This window comes from Gopherus evgoodei, chromosome 20 (assembly GCF_007399415.2).
Source record: "Gopherus evgoodei ecotype Sinaloan lineage chromosome 20, rGopEvg1_v1.p, whole genome shotgun sequence".
Lineage (NCBI taxonomy): Eukaryota > Metazoa > Chordata > Testudines > Testudinidae > Gopherus > Gopherus evgoodei.
This window is the reverse complement of record NC_044341.1, coordinates 5,134,227-5,154,945: the sequence shown is the minus strand read 5'-3', so window position 1 is coordinate 5,154,945 and position 20,719 is coordinate 5,134,227. Positions and strand designations below refer to the sequence as shown.

General features: G+C 46.8%; 1 protein-coding gene across 1 annotated transcript in view; it reads right to left on the bottom strand.

Annotated features, from left to right (window-relative positions):
• The window catches only part of CSMD2 (CUB and Sushi multiple domains 2), a 531,569-nt gene that overhangs the window by 88,732 nt on the left and 422,118 nt on the right, over positions 1 to 20,719 (bottom strand). Inside the window, 6 exon segments of the mRNA XM_030539111.1 lie at positions 1,149 to 1,265; positions 4,037 to 4,106; positions 4,217 to 4,335; positions 12,713 to 12,817; positions 14,334 to 14,430; positions 20,173 to 20,297. Coding sequence (XP_030394971.1) covers positions 1,149 to 1,265; positions 4,037 to 4,106; positions 4,217 to 4,335; positions 12,713 to 12,817; positions 14,334 to 14,430; positions 20,173 to 20,297 — 633 coding nt within the window.

Below are 20,719 nucleotides of genomic sequence, written 5' to 3'. Positions count from 1 at the left end.
ATCTGGATTCACCAGGGAATTGGTGGGGAGAAAGGAGGGAAGGGGGAGAGAAAGGTTAATTTTCTCTCTGTGTTAGGATTACTTTCTCTCTCAGGGAGAGTCTGGGAGGGGGAGAGAGAAGGAGGGGGGAAGTTGAATTTTCCTCTCTGTTTTAAGATTCAAGGAGTTTGAATCACAGTGATCTTCCAGGGTAACCCAGGGAGGGGAAGCCTGAGAGAGGCAATGGTGAGGGAAAGGGTTTACTTTCCTTGTGTTAAGATCCAGAGGGTCTGGGTCTTGGGGGTCCCCGGGCAAGGTTTTGGGGGGACCAGAGTGTACCAGGCACTGGAATTCCTGGTTGGTGGCAGTGCTACCAGTACACTTGCAAATCTGGTAATTGAGCTTAGAGGAATTCATGCTGGTACCCCATCTTTTGGATGTTTAAAGTTCAGAGTGGGGAATTATACCATGACAGCTGCAGCTCTGTGCTGATTGGGCCGCAGGTTGAGAACCACTGACTCAGACTAATGCTCTCTCAGGGATAAGTTCAGCATGGGGACCAGATCACCACTTCCACTGCCTTGTGAAGACCAGGTTTCTGACAGAAACGAGTCAGACAAACACTCCCATCTTGCACAGAGAGAGAGAGAATTTAGTATTCAAGCGCTGCTTAGAGGGAGACCATGATCTAATTGTATCTTGATTTGCCCTTTAAACATCTCAACTGGCTTTCAGTTGTTCTATAACAGACGCTTCACAAGCTAATGGCCCAGTGCCGTCGGAGTTTCTATGCTGCACTGTTTGGGGAGGGATTGTGACTGGGTCCTGAGCAGATGTGCTACGAGGAAGGGAGAAGGAGAGCACAAGGCAAATCTCTCCCCCCTTCTGCATGCTGTGGTGTTTGGCCAAGCCATGATCCAGGTGGCGAGCTGGGGGAGGCAAGGCTTTTGCATTCCTGACTGCACCCCAACATACAGAGGCATGCGTGATTACAACAAGGGGGAAAGCTTCAGTTCAGAAAATTCAGAAGTGACCAAGAGAATCATCTGTATTTGCAGGTGCAGTGAGTCCTTCCAGATTAACCCCTGAGTGTCTACCATCACATAGGTCACAAGCAGAAATAGGCACCCAGAAGCAACAGTGTTCCTCTGAAGAACTGGCAGCCTTACCGAACCCTACGGGCAGAGAGATCCTCCAGCTGCAGTCCATGTTACTGGGGTAGTTTCCTGGGAACCCAGGACTCAAGATCACTCCTTCCATCTCTTCTGCGGTCCCACCGCATTGGGCTGTAAGATTGACAAGGGCCTGATGTTAATGGAAAGGATCTGCGGAAAGGTCACTTACCATTTACACAGGGAGACAGCCGCAGCCATCCATTTATTTTATGGAAAAGAAAAGAAAAATTCACCATGGAACTAATGAGATATTTGCCAAGCATCACTCTGATCACCTCACTACTATGTTGCATGTTTTTCCTGCACTCTATGTCTGACCTATTAAGGCTCTTATCCTGTGACTGGATCCATACCTCTGAGCAGCTCTGGCCACAGCACTGGGACCTTAGGTTGTAAGGTGTTAGAAGCTGGGGGCATCTGTTACCATGTGTATGTGCAGAATCAACCCCAGCGGGGCCTGCGGGCTGTAACTATTTCATTTTCTTAAATAAGGCACAAAATACAGCTAAGAAATCTGTCTAGCCCCTTACGTTGATTCTAAGTGCCTCCGTTTGATCCAAATCAAGGTGGAACAGTTGGTATGATATTTAGCCAACTCTGGACACTTATAAATACAGAACAATGTGTATATGCAGTTGGCTCAAATGCAACCTCTACAAAGGCCAGTGCACAAACAACAAAACAAACAAGACGTTTACAAAAGATGACAGATTAAATTTCAACTCAAGACACCATCTTATCTGACTGACCTCTGTGTTACTCTTGTAATACATTCCAACAGAAGACATGCACTCATATCCTTACTCCAATCTGACACTGAAGGTACAGATTTCCCTTTGTCCAGCATATCACTACGCATGCTCACGTCTGACAATGCTTCTCTTGTAAGATTCCCCTCCCGCCCCCGATGTCTGCTTAACATAACTGCTCTTAAATTATGTAAAAGGAAAACATCTGGATTAAATAAACTGAAAGAAGCCAGCAAACCTCGCCAGGGAATTAATATGTTTTCTCCAGTGCTTTGGGGGCTTTTGTATATGGTTTGGAAATGACAGAACGATGAAGAATCCAATCTCTGGTTTTACATTTAGGTGAAAATTGTCATACTTGGGTGATGCTTGGCGCGCGCGCCCACACACACACACACACACACACACACACACACACACACACACACACACACACACACACACACACACACACACACACACACACACACACACACACACACACACACACAGAAATAAGTTGCTAACTTGCTTGATTTTCACTCAGTGAGCTGCCGGTGCTCAGCATCTCTGAAAACCAGGTCTACACAGCCTGCGGCAGCAAACCTTTGAGCCCAAATCGACAGACTCAGGCTCATGGGCCTCATGATACCACACTAAAAACAGCTGTGTAGACACAATGACTTGGCTGACGCTTGGACTCTGAGGCCTAGGCAGGGGGCGGGCTTCAGAGATTGAGCTGCAACTTAGACGTGCTGTCTCCGCAGTGCGGTAGTGCAAACCCGAGTCTGTTGACTTGCGCTCAGAGGCTTGCTGCCGTGGGCTGTCACTGGCTGTGGAGACATACCCTAATTTAAGACGCCTAAATATGGATCCAGCTTTATGCTCCTGGGCTTGAATGAACCAACCACAGATGCACACTGTGTTCCTTTATTAAAACAGCAGTGACCCGGTCCTGCAAAGTGGTCGTCCCCTAGTGACATCACTGGGATTTGGAGGAGAAGAGAAGTAGGTAGGTAGACAGATAGACAGGCATGTATGGGGAGGGACACACAGAGAGAACTTTCCAGCACTACACTGAAGGAACAATCTGGATCAAACCCCAGTATTATTTGCATTGTTTTAACACACAGAAGCCTCAGTTATGGACCAGGGCCCCATTGTGCTAGTCGCTGCACAGACACTAATGTCTACAACAGGTTTTAGTCCATGACTGGGCTCCCAGGTGCTATGCCAACACAAATATATCCTACGAACGAGAATATAAGAGTTTTTTGTTCTTGCTTATCTATCCATTAATCTTGGAGGTCCCCGTGGCTGCAGTATTGAGACGCCGTTCCCAGCACTTGAATTCCTTGACTATAATGCTGAGCAAAAGGGGTTCCGACTCCTTTCTAAGCAGCTCCCATTGGCAGGAGTCCTTTCTGCTCACTTATTTCTGCTGTAAGTATCTCTCTATTTATTTCTGGCCTGTAGATCATCAGATAAAAGAGCCAGCAGCTATTATAATTACTTTAAAGCTAAACGATGTGAGCTGGAGCAGCAGGGGCCTGAAATAACTGTTAACTAACTAACGCTATTAAATGCATAAATGTCTCTCTCGCAAAGTCATAAAGTGCAGAATATGAATATTAAATATCTAGAGTTGTTAAAAAGCAAAATATTGCCTTAAAATAACCCAAAAGGTCCCGCAAGCTGCTTTCACGCCTCTGTTTCTACAGTACCTACTCCTGCCCTTATGTAAATCAATAGCCTGACACTTGGTCTCCTCAACAGGAGCAGGATGGGCCCTAACGGTCCACCACCTTTAACGCTGCTGGCAACTCACCACCACCTTTCCCCAGGGCATCACCATAGGCAAGCGTGGTGAATGAGGCATGGTGAAGTTCTGGTTCTTTACCATTCTTCTTTTCCTGCAGGGTGACCACCACTGAATGACACGTCAGGGGAATGGCTCTCCCTCTGCACAGGAGTGATGGTTCCATGATGTAGATTCACTGACGGGGGCTTTGTGAATCGAACCAAACCAAGGTTTGTTGTTGTTTTGGACACCAATCCCAGTGCTACCGGTCCTTCCCTTTTCACCCATGCTTATTCCCCCACATGATAAAAGGGCACCGTATAGAAGCAGCTAAGCTGTGGCCCGAATCCTACCGATGCAAAGTGGAGGTGGATAATTCCAGCGCCGGACGGTCCCCGGCATGCAGGAAATGTGAGAGTGCCCCTACAAAATATAATACAATAAGATGTTTAGGAGATTTGGGGTTTCTTTGTTTCACAGCAATGCTGAAGCCCAGAAAACAAAAACCTTCCGGATTTGCAAGTGTCTAGTACCTGAAGGGCATAGCCTGGCTCACACTGAAAGGAGACGACATCATTAACCAAGTACCTCTCTCCAATCTTCAGGCCATTCCCAGGCACTGCAGGTTCTGGACAGCTGGACAGGCCGACGGCTGTGAAAAAGAAAGTGTGAAACTGAACGCTCAAAGAGAGAGGGGAATGTGAACTATGGCAAAGGCAGAGAAGGAAGAACCTTGGGTCTCAGTGGGACAAGGAATCATACCTACAAACACACGACAAACAAGGGGGAGAGAGACCACAGGAGCAAACACAGAGAAAGATCCAATGCAACTGAGCGTGTGTACTGAAATGGGCATAAACCGCAGAGGGGAATCTGTATCTTAACTCACTATGTCCCTTTAATGGTCACTAATGACCTCCCCCATAGAAATCAGACGGGCATACTCCATTTTGCCATCTCCATCTCCCTATGAAATTCCCCCCAAAACAGTGTATCGTGGCATGCATAGCCCAGTGCAGCTTTGAATGCCTCTAGTGATGGGACTTCCATCACTTCCACTGGGAGACCATCACAGGGTCTAACAGAACTCACCACTGCCCTATTTCTCCCTGTTAGTCACCTAAAATTCACCCTTCTTTCATTTTCCCCCACTGGTTCTAGTTCTAATCCCTCCTCTACAGAATCCATTTACCTCTGAGCTGGGAACACCTGTACCTGCCACTACCTCTTCCCAAGGGCCATCAGCAAGAAAGCTGGATCCCTAGAACGAAGCCTGTGCTGCATCCCATGTGACTTTCTTTTGCCACCTAACCTGATCTGTATGCCCAGGCCATGAGTCCTGTCTTCCTAACAGCCCTAACCACCTTTCTCCATCCTCCACAAAGAAGCACAAGCAACTCATTTACACTCCCTGCCTAGGCAGCTCTCTCTGGTATCTTAATAGTTCCCCCCACTCTATTCTCTAGTGCTTTATTCAGTCCAATTTTATTCGTCTTGCATGAGCGGGCTCCCAACACCTCCCCTGGGGAGAGTATTCGTCGGATATGAATAAGTAAGATGTAACCTTCTGGTTGACAGGTAGGAATGCTACTGATCAGCCCTCACTGACTCAGGGCTAATCAGCAGTGTAATAATTGCTGTATTATACATAAGCAACAATACATCAGTCTTTAAAGTAGCAAAGAGTAGAAAAGCAAAGCACTGAGGCAGCCAAAGCCCTCTTGAGAATGTTAAATTGTGTTTGTATTCATGTTGCTGTACATCATTCTGTATCCAATGCTGCCTGATCTGTAAGAAGAGGAAGCCAATTCCAGTCCTCTCTTGCTTGACCAACTCCATTTTATTTGAGTCACGCTTGTAGTACAAAGATACATTATTTTCATTGTATGTAATTTATCCGTTTGGGGGACAGATGGCACAATAACATTTTCCCCCTCTCTTTCTGCCCCCTCCCTCTTTCTCTTCGATTATGGAATGAATTTATCATTCGAGACAGGTAACAGTAACAGATGTGGGTCTGTCATGGCATCTACATTGAATATTCCATGAAGATTTTACTCAATCCCATTTCCTTCCAGGCTACAATTACAATGGGAAGGAGGCCCCCTGCAACCAGGATTAGCAACCCCAAAGGTCATATGTCCGGTGAGGTGCTCTCCTCTTTATGTATCCCCCCGTCTCCCACTTCCGTGGCGCCACATGGAGATAAAACTAAGACAGTAGTTTGCAGTCACCTCATGCCCACTGTAGCTCAGCTGCCTGCCAGAACTTCCCTCACTCACCACATTAACAGCTGTCACTAAAAGATAACCTTCAGCATCATTCCAAGGGCTAACATTCTGCTTCGACTCTACAGTCTTGAGGCTGAACTAGAAAGCGGGGGAAAAAAGAAATAACCTTGACACAACTTTGATGGCGACTTTCCTTCTGAAACCAGAGTCATGCTTCCCGGCAAGAAAACACACATGACTGTATTTCCTGACCTTCAGGGAGTAGTGAGAGCAGATTTGAATAACTTCTCACACAGAACAGTGGGCGACTGAGTCATCCTCAGTGCTAAGTCCACTCATTTTCCTCTGGCTTTTGGGCATGTGGAGATAAGGGCTATTTCTCAAGGGATCAGATAGGGAGAGAGGTGGAAGAAATACTATGTATGAGCTCACCTCACGCTGCTTCCTTCCAGTGTTCCTAAGTGTACAAGCTGGAAACTTCCTGTCCCACTCTGGAAACTGTATCCCAAAATGAGGCACCCAGTATATTTCAGCCAATGCCTCAGCTGAGAACCATGATTATCTATCCACCTCAGGGTTTTATCCTGCCGACCATCACCGTAGTATCTGGGGGCCTTCCATGTAAAACCAATAGGAGTAGCCACATCGTTGCTAAACTTCATGGACTCGCTGGCGTTCTCACTTTTATACCTTGCACTAAGGTACTGCTTTACTAATTAACCCATTAGGAGCGAGGTGCTCTTATCCCCATTTCACAGAAGGGAAAACTTAGGCAGAGGGTGGTGAAATGACTCAAGGTCGCACAACAGAAGAAAATGGGTCAGAACCTAGGAGTTACCGACTCCCTGCCCCATGCTCAAACCACGGCCTTGAATTAGAGTCTTCATAGCAAATGAGCAACCTCTCTTGGGCTACCAAAGCTGTCAAACCCACCCTTTCTAATCATGACTCCAATCTCACCACCAACACCCAAGGATGCACCTGATGGGTCAGGTTTGACTGTTCCTGGCCTGCTGCTCACGGCAGTCTCAAAGGACGCAGGTTCTCTCTACAAGCAAGTCTCTTCAAATGAAGAAACAAAAGCCCAGTGGGAAGAAAATCATGGGGTATGGGCACATCTGGCGACCTGCTGCCTAGTGGCTAGGAAAAACCACAGCTGACTGGCTGGATTAGCACGTGCCTGCAAGTGGATTGGTAGGCATGGAGGAGGGGTTTGAAATGCAATGAGGAGACCTGGGATCCCCAGCGAGTTCTGATGGTCTCCCTCAACAATCAAACAAGTGCTAGGAAGCACCAGGGTGACCCGTCCCTGAGAAGGAGAGGGCAAGACACCCTCCAACACATGTGGGAGACTGATGCATTCCCCAGCAAGTCGCTCATCTGCTGACCCACCCAAGCCTCTTCCCTGTGCCTGTCTGGCAGCATTCCCCTGGGGGTGCCCGCAATTTGCATGGAGAGAGAGGCATCTGGCTACAGATGTGTACACTGCTGGGAACAATGGGCTGGATGGAGAGAGGAGGAAACAGATGAGAAGCAGATCCACCAGGTGGGCTGCTGGCCCTGCCGATGCCTCACACTGCTGCCTCTATGTCAAACCATGCCTGACCAGCCCCTTTCTCATCGTGCTGGGGAGCATCCTTTGCACCCTCCTTCCCAGACTCTTCGCCGCTCCGTACCAGAGACACTGCCCAGAAGGGATGACAAGCCCTAGGCAGCTCGCTGAGTGGCAGGACTCACTTTCACAGACCGAGACAGCATCCTTTGCAGACAGGCAAGCCATAAACACTGGGCTTCAAGGAGAGAACATGGCAGGGGACAAGAGGGAGAGGGCAAATCCGTGCATGACCTTGGGGACTAAGGGAAGTGGCAGGAAACGGGGGTGAGGGTGGAGGAGATGGCAGGAAATGCAGGACCCTTCTGCGGTTACTATGGAAGCTTCTGTAGTGCGACATGTCTGTCAGGGATGGAAGAATGGCGAGATGACATGCTGGGAGCTTGGAGGCTGCCCTATTTACCCCTCTCTGGGCAATCGTAGCTGGGCCAGGAAGGGCCTGGCACAGCTTTTGGGCACAACTGTGGCCCAGCCTGGGCCTTCACATCTCCACCCCAAAACTGCGGAGGCCAGGGCCCTCTTGACGGGAGCAGATGGTACAGAGCTCTCCAGCGTGGCCGGCTGAGTGTGAGCTGCCATCTGGGTTAGATGATGGGAGCCAGGTTGTGGACAGAGCAAAGCTCCAGTGCCAAACAGTCTCCAGGTGAGAGAGAGAGAGAGTGTGTGTATATCTGGGCAGGGAACTGCAGTTGAATAATAAGTATTGTTGTTTGTATTACTGTGGAGCCTAAGAGCCACCCTGATGGACCAGGCCCCCTTGCGCTCGGCACCCTACAAACACAGATCAGAAAGCCAGGTCCCTGCTCCAAGAACTCTCAACCTCAGCAATGGAACGCAATACAGAGGTCATTTACTTGCATAAGCTGCCATCTAGGAACCCTCCTGAATGCTTACTCTCAAGCTTAACTCAGAGCAAGGCCACGAGAGAGCAGAGATGATGCCTCACACTCCCATTGGGAACTATAGAGAACAGGGGGGTTACAGGAGAGCTCTCACCTCCAGTTCAGTTCCTGGATGCAAGGGGAGAGCTGGAAACGTGGATCTGGTTTGGCTCATCTCTAGGACCTGCTTTAAAGGACAGATGGAAGCAATTCCCCCCCTCCCAACTCAGAGATAGCAGCATGCAGGGAAGCTATCCCAGTTACTGGGAAGCACCTTGGCCAGAGCTGATCTAGTGACCATCAAAGAGGGATGGAAACAATGGCAAAAAATATGATAGGGCCCTATGCAATGCCTCCTTCTATGCAAACTGCGTCTCTTCAAACTCTTCCCCCTACTACCAGCTAAACAGATTCCCTCCAACCCTCCCCTCGAACCCGGGTCGTGAACGTTAGGAGAGAACTCCCTGCTCAAACACCCCTCCCCCCGACACACCGCTCAGCAGGGAGCAACATGGAACGGCTCAAACCTGGAAATGTCGCATGCTCCCATGCAGGGCATTTCTCCTGTATCTGTTTCCCTACAGCGCAGAGGGAGGGCTAAGCGCTCTAGCAGCAGCTAACCAAGGGAAAGCAGCACATGAGCCAATGAGCAGCTGAAAACCCTCCCAATCCTTGCAGAGAGATGAATGCAGTCATGCCTCCTGCAGCAAAGTCCACGCTACGAGATCTTCCCTGGGCAGTGAAGCTTACTGTTTGCCTAATAGCTGGCTCTGGCAACGGCAACAGCCTGCTACTTACAGGTAAAGGAACTCTTCTTCAGCTCAACTAGCCAAGCCATGTGCTTTGGGGGCTGACAGTCCGGGGTTCTATCCATGGTGGTGTCTCTGTATATTGGCTCCTTACCAAATGGCCCCCTATCTGTTGTGTGGCAGGAATCAGTGGGTGAAAAGTTATGGATCAGACCAGCTGATCATGATGATCCCTTCTGACTTACAAATCAAGGAATCTAGATGGGTTGCAAACTCCTGAAGCCTCGGGACGCTGGTTCTGCGCATGGGACTGTGTTTTGCTACAGTTGCTGGGGCCAAGCAGTATAAAAGCCTGAGACTCACTCACATACAAAGGAGTGCGCCTTCAGCTCAAGTGGTGGGGCTTGTGGTTCTCAGTGCTGGAGGTCCTGGGTACCAACCCCGGCCATATATATGAAGCCACAGCTCACCGTCCCCCAAACCAAAACACTCCATAGGCAGGGAGCAAATGACTTAAATGAAAATCTGGTAAAGAGAATAAACTTTAAACGCTAAACTCCCTCCCCGCCCACCCTGAGTCAATCTCGTGGTTTTGAGGGATCTGATTCATGGGTTTTGAACATTTGGGGCTGGTAATACTGCTGTCAGGTTCAGATCAAAGTGGATATTGCTTGTTCCTGATACAGCCTCGCTCCCAACAGCTGCTGTCCTGCACCCTTCTTGGTTCAATGATTATAAATCAGAGAAGAGACACTCCCGGCCCATATCCACCAGCTCTTGCTGTGGTGAACAGTTCACTGAAGCATCTGCCACTCTAGGTTCCACCTTTGGCTGTGCACCAAACAGACGAGCGGTTCCTGACACAGTAACTGAGCTTCCTGGAGCACAGTGTTGGCCAAGACACTGACAAGGAAATACTCTACAGATCACTGCCACATGCCGGGAGAAATAAATAGCCCTGCTACCTACCCGTAACAAGCAAGCGGAAACAGCGAAGCATTATATTGTGCCAAACACCAGGCAACACGGGGCCGGCTGTGCTCCCAGGGGGTGTCAAAGCTCCCACGCCTGCACAAGGGATGTGGCCCCAAAGGAAGATCTCAAACAACTTCAACATGCAGTACACATATTAACCAAACCTCTCAGCAAACTGTCACTCCCATTTTACAGATGGGGAGCTGAAACATGGAGAAATTAAGTGACCAGCTCGTATAACAAGTCACTGACAGAGCTGCAGTTAGAACACAGGACTCCTGGGCCACTGCATTGATCCCTCGGGATCCCAGCCATGGAGCAGGCCAGTGGCTCGGCTACAAGGAGAAGCTGTTCAGACCACAAGCTGTTTGGGAGCAGGGATTGTCCTTTTATTATCTGTGAGTGCAGCAACTAGCACAATGGGGCCCTGACCCCCTGATCTGGGGTCTCCAGGTGCTTTCACAGAGCAAATAAAATCCAGAATCATTTCTGTGCATTACAGTAATGCCCACAGGTCCCCATGAAATCAAGGCCCCGCTGTACAGTGTGCTGCAAACACACATGGTAAGAGGCGTCTCCTGTCCTGAAGAGCTTACACACTAAACAGACAAAAGGTGGGAGGAGACACAGAAAGGGGAAGAGATGTCTGCAAGCTCATAACCTGTACCTCCTGAGTCTGACTCCAGGGTCCTAGCCTCTCCCAAGCCCTCCTCATCTCCTGCCGTTTTGCTTTAACCATTAGCACACACAGGCTTCTGATGCATAAATAGAAGCAACCTGGAAAGTCTGGTAGAAGCAGACATTTCTTAAGGGCACAGAGTCTCTGCAGAGAGGCACTGGTACAGCACAGGACCTTATGCCGTTTTGTGGACATTTTGCAAATAAGAAACAGTCGAACTCTATCTGCGGCTTTGTGGAGAAGAAAACCCACAATCTGTTGGCTCAAGATCTGAAGGCGAGAGTCATGTTAGTGAGCAGCTGTCAAGACAGGGTGTCCAGCAAGAAACAATTATGTTCACATCGCCTGCAGGAAGATTCCATTAAAGGAGACAAGAGTCCCAGCACATCTCTCATCAGCTCAGTGCTGCTGATACTGATTCAGGCATGAGTCAGAGAGTCAGAATGTCTCTGAATATTAACCTCCATGCATGCAGGGAGCGGAGAATGCCCTGGATTGGTTGTGGTAGACGTACACTGTAAATGCAAAACCCTGCTTGCTTCCACTGCTGTTACAGATACCTTCAATTTCATAACAGCAATCATTCCGCTACCGACAGTCCGTACATTGCTGGACTCTGTTCCAGCTATCATTCAGATACCTACAGCCACCTCTGCATGGCTGTCTGCTGTAGCTTTACCAAGAGAGCATCTCTGGAGTGGCCGGATCTGGTTATAGATGAGGAATCAAAGTACAGGCAGCAGGAAGAATGAACCCTTGGCTTCAGGTTCAAAACCTGCCAGTTCTCTTTAATGAAAATCCCTCCCACCTCCACTCCAGTCAGACGCAGCGTCCTGCAGAGATGCACATGATCCAGGTCCCCTTTCATATGGATGGCTCCAGGCTCCCTGTCCAAACCCATGTGATGCTCCCACATCCTCCTAGAGTGGAGGTCCAAGAAGGGGAAGTGACTCTACGTCACGTCTGGTTGATGGGTTACCTCCAGATCCCTAGTGGTCAGACCCTTTAACGGCGATTGGGGATGCACCAACACGTGAATCTTTCCAATAAAAGACTGGGAGACAGCAATGGAACAGTCCTCAATTGCCTGGGGCAGCAGCTGCTTTGGCAGGAAGGTCTTCCTCAGGGTTTTCTATTCAGTTCATGCTAATAAGCCTCCCAGGCCTGATGTCTGAGGCTGTGAAAGTCATTAATAAGCATGCCCCTGCCATATTCACCTGCACCATCGCTGCACTGTCAGCATCTAAGTTGTTGCTTCACAAAGTTCATTGGGATTGGAGGTGGGTTAAGACAGACACTGTCGCAAGCCCACGTTCATTTCTATTCTTTCATTCCACGTAGGGCCAGGTGCTATTACAAAGCGGTGCCCACGGCAATGATCTCCGCATCCCGGCACAGGGAGGAAGTCTGGGTTGGAGGACAGCCGTGCATGTATGCTCGCCACACACATTCATGCACTGGGGGACTGACACGGCACAGCAGCTGAGTACAGCGTGTGTAAGTGCAAGGTATAAAGTGCCAAGGAAGTGCAGGGGACCCTGATGTATTAACCTGCAGGCTGCCAACGTACTCCTGCCTTGTAACAGGGGCGAGGCTACACAGGGAATGTCACAGCTAAGTGCATCAGCCGCAGCACGAGGATCACATGTATGAAAACATCTCCTTGGCCACGTCCATTCTATGCCACATGAATACCTCTTTTACAACCTGTGCACTTGACCGCAAGAGAGTAGGCCTGGATGGTGTTTGAGCACCAGGTCAAAACCTAGCATTTAACCTCCCCCACCTTACGTAGCCTCCATTTGCACTGAATGGTCACCGCCTTAAACCTCATACTAGGACCTGCAGGATCAAAGCTAGAGGGTGTGCTGTTACAGGAACCCATCTGGGAGCTGTGCTTACTTTTGTATTCCAAGTGAAATCCCGCGGCGGACACGCTGATATCCGAGTAGAAATGCAGATAGAGCTGGTTCGAAGTGCTGTTCAGCAAAGCAGGCACCGTCGTACCTGGGAAAAGAGGAGGGATGTATGGTACTGTAAAGTGTTTTTTTCTCCTCCCCTTTACATTCCGAGATTTGCTGCATAAATCTGAGAAGAATCTGAGAACAGAAAGTCCTTTAATTTACCAGCCTGCTCAGTTTGAGCAGATTCTCATGGGTCCAGCAGAGGAATAGCCAAGAACGGTCAGAAAAAGATGTTTCCAAAGCCTAGAGACACATTTCATCACCTAAAGTCTTATCAGCCAGAGAGCAGCAGGACGGGGGGATTGAGAGATTGACTTGGTGATGAGGAGGAATGGGAGAGGAGCTTGAGTCGCTGGGGAAGCATTACGCCGTCCCCAGTCTGTTAGCTATTACATTAGCAGGTGCAAGTGTTTCTGTCTGATACGTGTGCTAAGGGCAGTCCTGGATGCAGTGACCGCTACTCTTTATGAATCTGACCCAGAACCTTTCATCCGAGGATCTCAAAGCATTGAAAAGTGTTAATCTATTAAATCTCACAATGCTGTGAATAACTGATGGCAAGTTTTTGCCAGAAACACTGCACCCAGGTGTTGATTCTGCAGGGAAAGGGTTAAAAGGGTTCTGGTGACTCAGTAAGGCAGGTGATTTGTTAACCCATTTGGATGTAAGGTAATCTCATTCTCTGGGATGAGAGGATCCAGGGTGATGGCTGAGTGATACTGAGGGAGAAACCATATTGGCAACCAAGTCTAGAGAGAAAGCTTGAGTTAGTTTTGATGTTCTCTTTTTCCTGTTTTCATTGTTAACAAAGGCAGCGGCAATCCTGGACTTTACACTGTACAAGCACTGGGTTGGTAGAGCAGTTTAGGGAAAGTGCCATAGAATTGCACCCATTTTACAGATGAGTAAAAATGAGAGACAGAGGCCTTATCTAAAGCACAACGTTTTGCACCCGGCAATGGTGCAGCTTAGTAATGCTAGCAATGGTGAGAGTGCTAGTGCAGACAGGATTTACAGCAGGTTTTCACAAGCAGGGTGGTACAAACACTATGCCCTACACTAGTGTTTACACTGTTGCTACTGCACCACTGGAACATTGCTGGAAAATGGGTACAACACTCTCTAGTGTGGACACATTCAGCAATACTAACTGACCTTTTCCAGGTCACCAAGTGACAGGTCAGTCCCATTGCTGGAGCATAATAGGCCAGAGTCCAGACTCCCAGGTTCTACTTACTAGACCGCTTTCCTCCATTTTCCCTAAGAGGACATGGTACTGCTGTTACCAACCTAACAACACTACAAAGGTGACCAGCCAGTGCCATGTTTAAGGTTCTCTGTTGGCATCTTCTGAAGCCAACCATAGCCCAAGGCCTCAGTTCAGCAAAGCACACTGTCCCATTTAAGGACATGCTTAAATCCGTACTTAGCCTGCAAAGCACTTAAACATGTGCTTATCTTCAAGCATGTGTTGCAGTCCAGCTGAAGTCAATGGAAATTAAATTTGTGCTTAAGTGCTTTGCTGAATACTGCAACCAGGACTTTCAATAGCCACCTACCAGAGAAACTTCCCAGCATGGTGACCGTATTATCCCCTCCATCAAACACTTCCAGGGAATCCCAGTTCTGCTCAGTGACAAAACTGATCACTTGAATCTGAAACATTAAACAAAGAAAAGAATATCATTCACTCAGTATCTATGTTGTTAATAGGCAAAAGTAATACCAACCACAGAGCCATTAATAAAGACAACAATGTGTCCCGTGGTTTGATCTCACTAGGAACGGTCACTCTGCCCATGATGACGCATTACTAAAGTTAACAGAACTACAGTCTCAGAATGTCACTGGTTGGGCTGAGTGAAATGATTACAGCAAAACTGGAAAGCATCAGTCCATATACTGGGCCTGATCATCAGCTGGTGCAACCTGGCACAGCTCCTTTGACTTCAGAAGCTGATTTGCACCAGCTGAGGATCTGGTTTTTTGCTTCAGTTTGGCAAAATTCCTTCAGAGTTCAGTACGTTTTCACCCTAAAACATGATGTTTTCAGAAGGAAGATGCTCCCATGTACAGTAATGCCAATGTCCCGTGATCAGAAATCACAAGAATGGCTTGAAAACTCATAATAAGATGATGATTATTTTTAATGGTGAGTTCATATTTTTCTTCAGTTTCTGAGCCTTTTGGGTGCACTCTAGCCTTGTTTACAAACTTTTCCCTACAACTAAAAGTGCTGGAAATTTACTTTAAAAATGAAAACTGAGATTCTTATGTAATCACATGACTCCAGGAGCAGCGCTTCAAAAATCACTAAATAAATAAAATTTCTACAGCTGCTGATATGGCATTTGCATTCTGAAATCGCTCCTATTCTTCAGCAAGAACACCTCCAGTGATTACCAGCAGACTTTTTTTTCTCTTGATGCCTTTTCAGACAGGTTCTAATAGTATTTCTAGGGACAAGAAAGACAATGTGCTGGAGAAACAAGTTGCTCTGTGCTTCTAGGTTGGCATTTTCAAGGCAGCCTAAGAGAGTTAGGGGCACACCTCCCACTGAAAGTCAAAGGCAGTGGGACACTCTTAGCATTCTTAGACAGTCCCCGGCACCTAAACCCATATTTAGGCTCCTATACAAGAGGTCTGGATTTGCAGAAGTGCTGAGTTGTGTGCCCACAATTGCCATTCAAATCTATGGGGGCTGTGGTTGCTATAAGCCCCTGACAAAAATCAGATCATTTACCTAGGTGCCTAACTTGATGGAATTTTGTACCCACATTTTGGCATTTTAGTTGGCTGGATAGAATCTCTCTCATTTCCAGGGCTCTTGCTGCTATTCGCTTGGATGATGTAAATACTTCTTACCAATCCCAATGCTTACGATCAGCAGAAGTCCCGTTAAATTCAATGGAATTACTCTTTTAAGCACTGAGTCAGCTGGAGGCAATTTGGAAGACTAAGCACTTACAGGTACTTTTAGACAGGACAAATCCTGATTTATATATAATCATACCCACTCCCAGACACCCCCCCCACCCGCCTATCTGGAAATCCTACAAAAATATCCCCATTTTCTCTAAAATGCCTACATGCTGCATTTACAAATCCAGTTCCAATACCTGACTTCCTTTTGCCTGCTAATGCAAAGTTAAAATAAAAAAAAAAATCAAAGCATTATTTCTGGCATTTTAACCTGTTTTCCTTCTTGATTTACTCTGAATGATAAAATAACTCTGCTGCCTTATTTTTTTTAAAACAAACCGAGTCTATCTAGCTGGAATACTAATGACCCCTGTGGAGCCATTACCTATCACACTGACAGAGTCAATACCTGTCAGCCTGCATAATTGCACCCCAATTATTACTTACATTTTTACAAAGGAAAGTGGGTTTCATTTGCTGTCTTAAAATTCCTTTATTTATGTTTATCAAGACAAACACTTTAAAGGTTCTAATTCTAGACTGATGTGGATTCATGAGGGATCTGCATCTGTTTTCTGCCATGTATAGAAATTAATTCACAGGAAGGTTTGTTCCCAGAATGAATAATTCATGGCAGAAGTGCGAGCTGGTGCATTGATTGCATAAACCCCCCCAACCTCTGACTCACTGCTGCTAAGAGAGCTTTTGTTTCGCCTCCTCCTCTGATTCACAGTTGTTTAACCTTTAATTGTTGTACAGAACGGGGGTAAACTGATACTTAAATTAGTATCTAATAACTCTGAACATTTCACACACAAAAGGAGGTAATTGGGGGGATGGGGCACATAAGGTGCTCAGGGCTAAGTGGCTCTGGTTACACTATGGTCCACCTCAGTGCAGAGTGTGCCTTGGGGTGCATAAGCATAACTAGATGCTGGCTTTGCTTCTATGTGGGTCAAACACAGAGTGATCGCTCTTGTTCTGCCTTTAGTGCATCACTTTTCTTGACGGCTCCAGGAGGCAGACTTCATGGTGATACGTTCCACCTGTCAAAGCCCAATGGCTCCAGCAAACTTTTCTTCAGCTGAGAAACTTCCAGCAGAGAAAAAGAATCAGAAATCAACATCAGCCTCCTCGGCAGAAGGGGTCATGTCATCTGGATTCACATCTCTGCCCCTTGGTCTATGTGCGTCTTCAGGGGTAAAGCTGAAGGGGCTGCGGATCTATTCATCATCCATATCCCCACTCATGCCATTAGTGCAACACACTGTGGCCCCCTGTGAAGAGTGGCATGGATAAAAGTGCCGTTTCAGGCTAACAGAGTTATTTCTTTAGCGCAAGTGGCAGAGGCCTATGCTGAAGGACCAAGGGCCAGTCCCTTGCTGATGACTCATCACTAGGGCCTCACCAAATTCACGGCCATGAAAATGCGTCACGGACCACGAAATCTGGTCTCCCCCCATGAAATCTGGTCTTTTGTGTGCTTTTACCCTATACTATAGAGATTCCATGGGGGAGACCAGGGGGGTCCTGGTATTGCCACCATTACTTCTGTGCTGACTTCAGAGCTGGGCAGCCGGAAGGCAACAGCTGTTGGCTGGGCACCCAGCTCTGAAGGCAGCGCCACTGTCAGAAGCAGCGCAAAAGTAAGGGTAGCAGTACTGCAACCCCCCCTACAATAACCTTGGGACCCTCCCACAACTCCTTTTTGGTCAGGACCCCTGCAATTACAACACTGTGAAATTTCAAATTTAAATAGCTGAAATCATGAAATTTATGATTTTAAAAATCGTATGACCATGAAATTGACCAAAATGGACCGTGAATTGGGTAGGGCCCTACGCATCACCATGGTATTGGATGCTGAACTGTGCTGGTAAAGCTTTTGGAAATGATTGACTTGATGCTCACTTAGAGGCAAGATGATTTTTGTTTCTTGTGCATAAACCCAAACTTTTTTTTTTCCTCTTTGCAGGTCACCTTTAGGGCTTGTCTACACAGGGACACTCAGGATAATTAATCCAAATTAAGGAAAGTGGTGAATTTAAAGTGGATTAGTTAAAGGGGGAGGGATAGCTCACTGGTTTGAGCATTGGCCTGCTAAACCCAGTGTTTTGAGTTTAATCCTTGAGGGGGCCACTTGGGGATCTTGGGAAAAAATTAGTACTTGGTCCTGCTAGTGAAGGCAGGGGGCTGGACTCAATGAACTTTCAGGGTCCCTTCTAGTTCTATGAGATAGGTACATCTCCATATATTTATAATTAAACTCCAGTGGACATTTTGTATTCAGAATTAAATTGGCTTTGTTCAATTTAGATGATCTTAATTCACTCTGGAAGTAAAGTAAACTGAACTAAGGCCACTTTAATTTTGAATAAGAGCGTCCACATGGGTTTAGAATCCTGTGGCACCTTATAGACAGACGTTCTGGAGCATGAGCTAGGTTAGTTCAATCAGGGAGGATGGGGCACAGAACCAGTTTCTCCTCCCTTGGTTTTCACACTTCAACTGCCAGAACAGGGCCTCATCCTCCCTGATTGAACTAACCTCATTATCTCTAGCTTGCCTGCATATATATACCTGCCCCGGGAAATTTCCACTACATGCATCTGATGAAGTGGGTATTCACCCACGAAAGCTCATGCTCCAAAACGTCTGTTAGTCTATAAGGTGCCACAGGACTCTTTGCTGCTTTTACAGATCCAGACTAACACGGCTACTCCTCTGATAATTGACACATGGGTTTAGTGAGGTTTAACTAATCCACTTTAACTTTCCTTAGTGCTCCCCTGTAGATAAACCCTTAATGGAAAAAAGGGCTTTTGGATTATTTCCTGATTTTCCCCATATTGATTTTTCTAGTTTTACCCATTATGGTTTGTGGGAGAGTTTATTAGATGCATCATAATGATGGGGAGACGAAATCACCAGGAGAGCACTTATGAATGAAAGACATGTTTTTTCTTACCAGCCTACATTATTATTCACTTCCTTCCATACCCAGTGTAGGAATGTAAAAACAATGATTGCCTACATGTGCTGAGAACATTCCCACTGACACTTTGCATTAAAAGTGGTGGAATCTATTGATATCACTTTAAAAAAATCAGTGAATTAATTATCACCTTTTGAGAATGAGAGTCCCAAACATTTTTCAAAATGTATCGACTGTTTACATGTTTAAATGGAGCATCCTGCAATTTGATTGTATTAATGGCTAACATTTCAGATGAGTGGGAAGGAATCTGAGATGCATTTTGCACCTTTGCAAAACATTCTGTTAATTGGACTTAAAATACAAAACAAGAGCAGGAATTTGCCAGTCTGGGAGTAGTGACAGCCTCTTTAGAAGCCACAGAGCACTTATCCCCTCCATTCCACCTGTTAACAAACTGTCACGGATGTGACAGGCCGTGGTCAGGCAAGATACTAATCTCAGTGACATGACTGTAAATCTGAAGTAACTCCACTGAAGTCTATGGAATCATTTCAGATTTACACTGGTGTCCTAGAGATCAGAATGCAGCCTGATCGCTTCGTGTCAGATGCAGATTTGCAGCACATAGGGACAGGGTAATAAAAGTAAGACATATATTTACTGTGTGTGCCAACAGCTATGATTGTTGCAGAGAGAGGGGAAAAAAACTCTATTAACCTAATGCCTGATAAAAAAAATAGGAGCATTTAATAAACAAAACCCCTGCAGATAAAATGGTATAAAGAAGAAGAAAGAAGCCCAGCAATTATCAGACTTGTGCAATGAATGAACCCTATTAAATGAATCCATCTTATCTGCATCAATTGATGTCAGCATAACACGTAGCTACATACCTTCCTGTTAGGATGGGAACTTTATCTGAAGGACTGGTCTCTGTGATGTGTTTTGAAGGAATTTAATTCTCAGCCTCCTCAGGTTTGTGACAGGGTTTCTGTGGAGGACTGATAAGTGCCAGAGAAACCAAAACACAAGGCTTCACTACATGGAGAAACTGACTACTAGAACTACAGTGGTAGAATTATACTGCTATAGCTATGCTGGTACAGACCCTGTGCGGATAATCTAAACCAGACTAAAAATGATTTATTTTGATATGGTTTATATGACTTAAACCTGCATCATTACACACCATGTGGCTGCTCCAGGCAACATAAGCTATTTCAACAAAGACTCACTTTTATTCCAGAATAGAGCATCTACACAGAGAGTTATACTAGCATAGCTATAGCGGTTTAATTATTCCTCTGTAGTTCTGCCGGCCAGCTTCCCCAGGTAGTAATCCTCCCACTGAAATCTCACCCACCTTGCCAGCCTCGGTGAAAATGAATGTCTGATTCCAGAAAAGAATTACGCATTCCACTGATCTCCTACCTCTGAGTAGCAGCAACTTAATGGTACTTGACCTCTACAAGTGCACTAGATACAGTATGTTCCTTCTCTCAACATCACACTGCAGTGACAGCTGTTTAATATGGTACCTGTATTCCTGCTCCTTCAGGGACGGTTATCTTCCACACGCAATTGAGGCTGTTCAGGTAGGGCTCAGGGAAGCCAGGGGAAAGGATGGTGCCTTTACGCTCGGTCAAGTTTCCACCACAAGGCACTGAAAAAAAAGCAAAAGCAAATGAGAACTTGAATGTGGAAGAGCTCAGCTTTAATGCCAACACTTCACTGGGTATGGGCAGAAAAGTACCTGAGACTGGTTGATTACTTAAGAAAGTGATCTGTGAATAAAACCATCTGCGTTGCACCTCTGTTCCTGACAGCACCGCACCCAGCACAACGGGAACCTGATTTTGGCCCCAAATCGGGGGTTGGCGGGGATGGGGAAGGAATACACCACATTTCAGCAATCCAGATCAGTGTGGAAACCATGATCTTTTGGTGTAAGTTAGAGCAGCCTACAGGCTGGTCTAATTTACAGCCTGGCCTGGTTCAGCCATCAGCATTGTGAAGGGTGGTAAGAAAGGTAGCATAATGCCATTTATACCCTCCCATTTAGGCCAGCGTTGCTGGGCACTACCC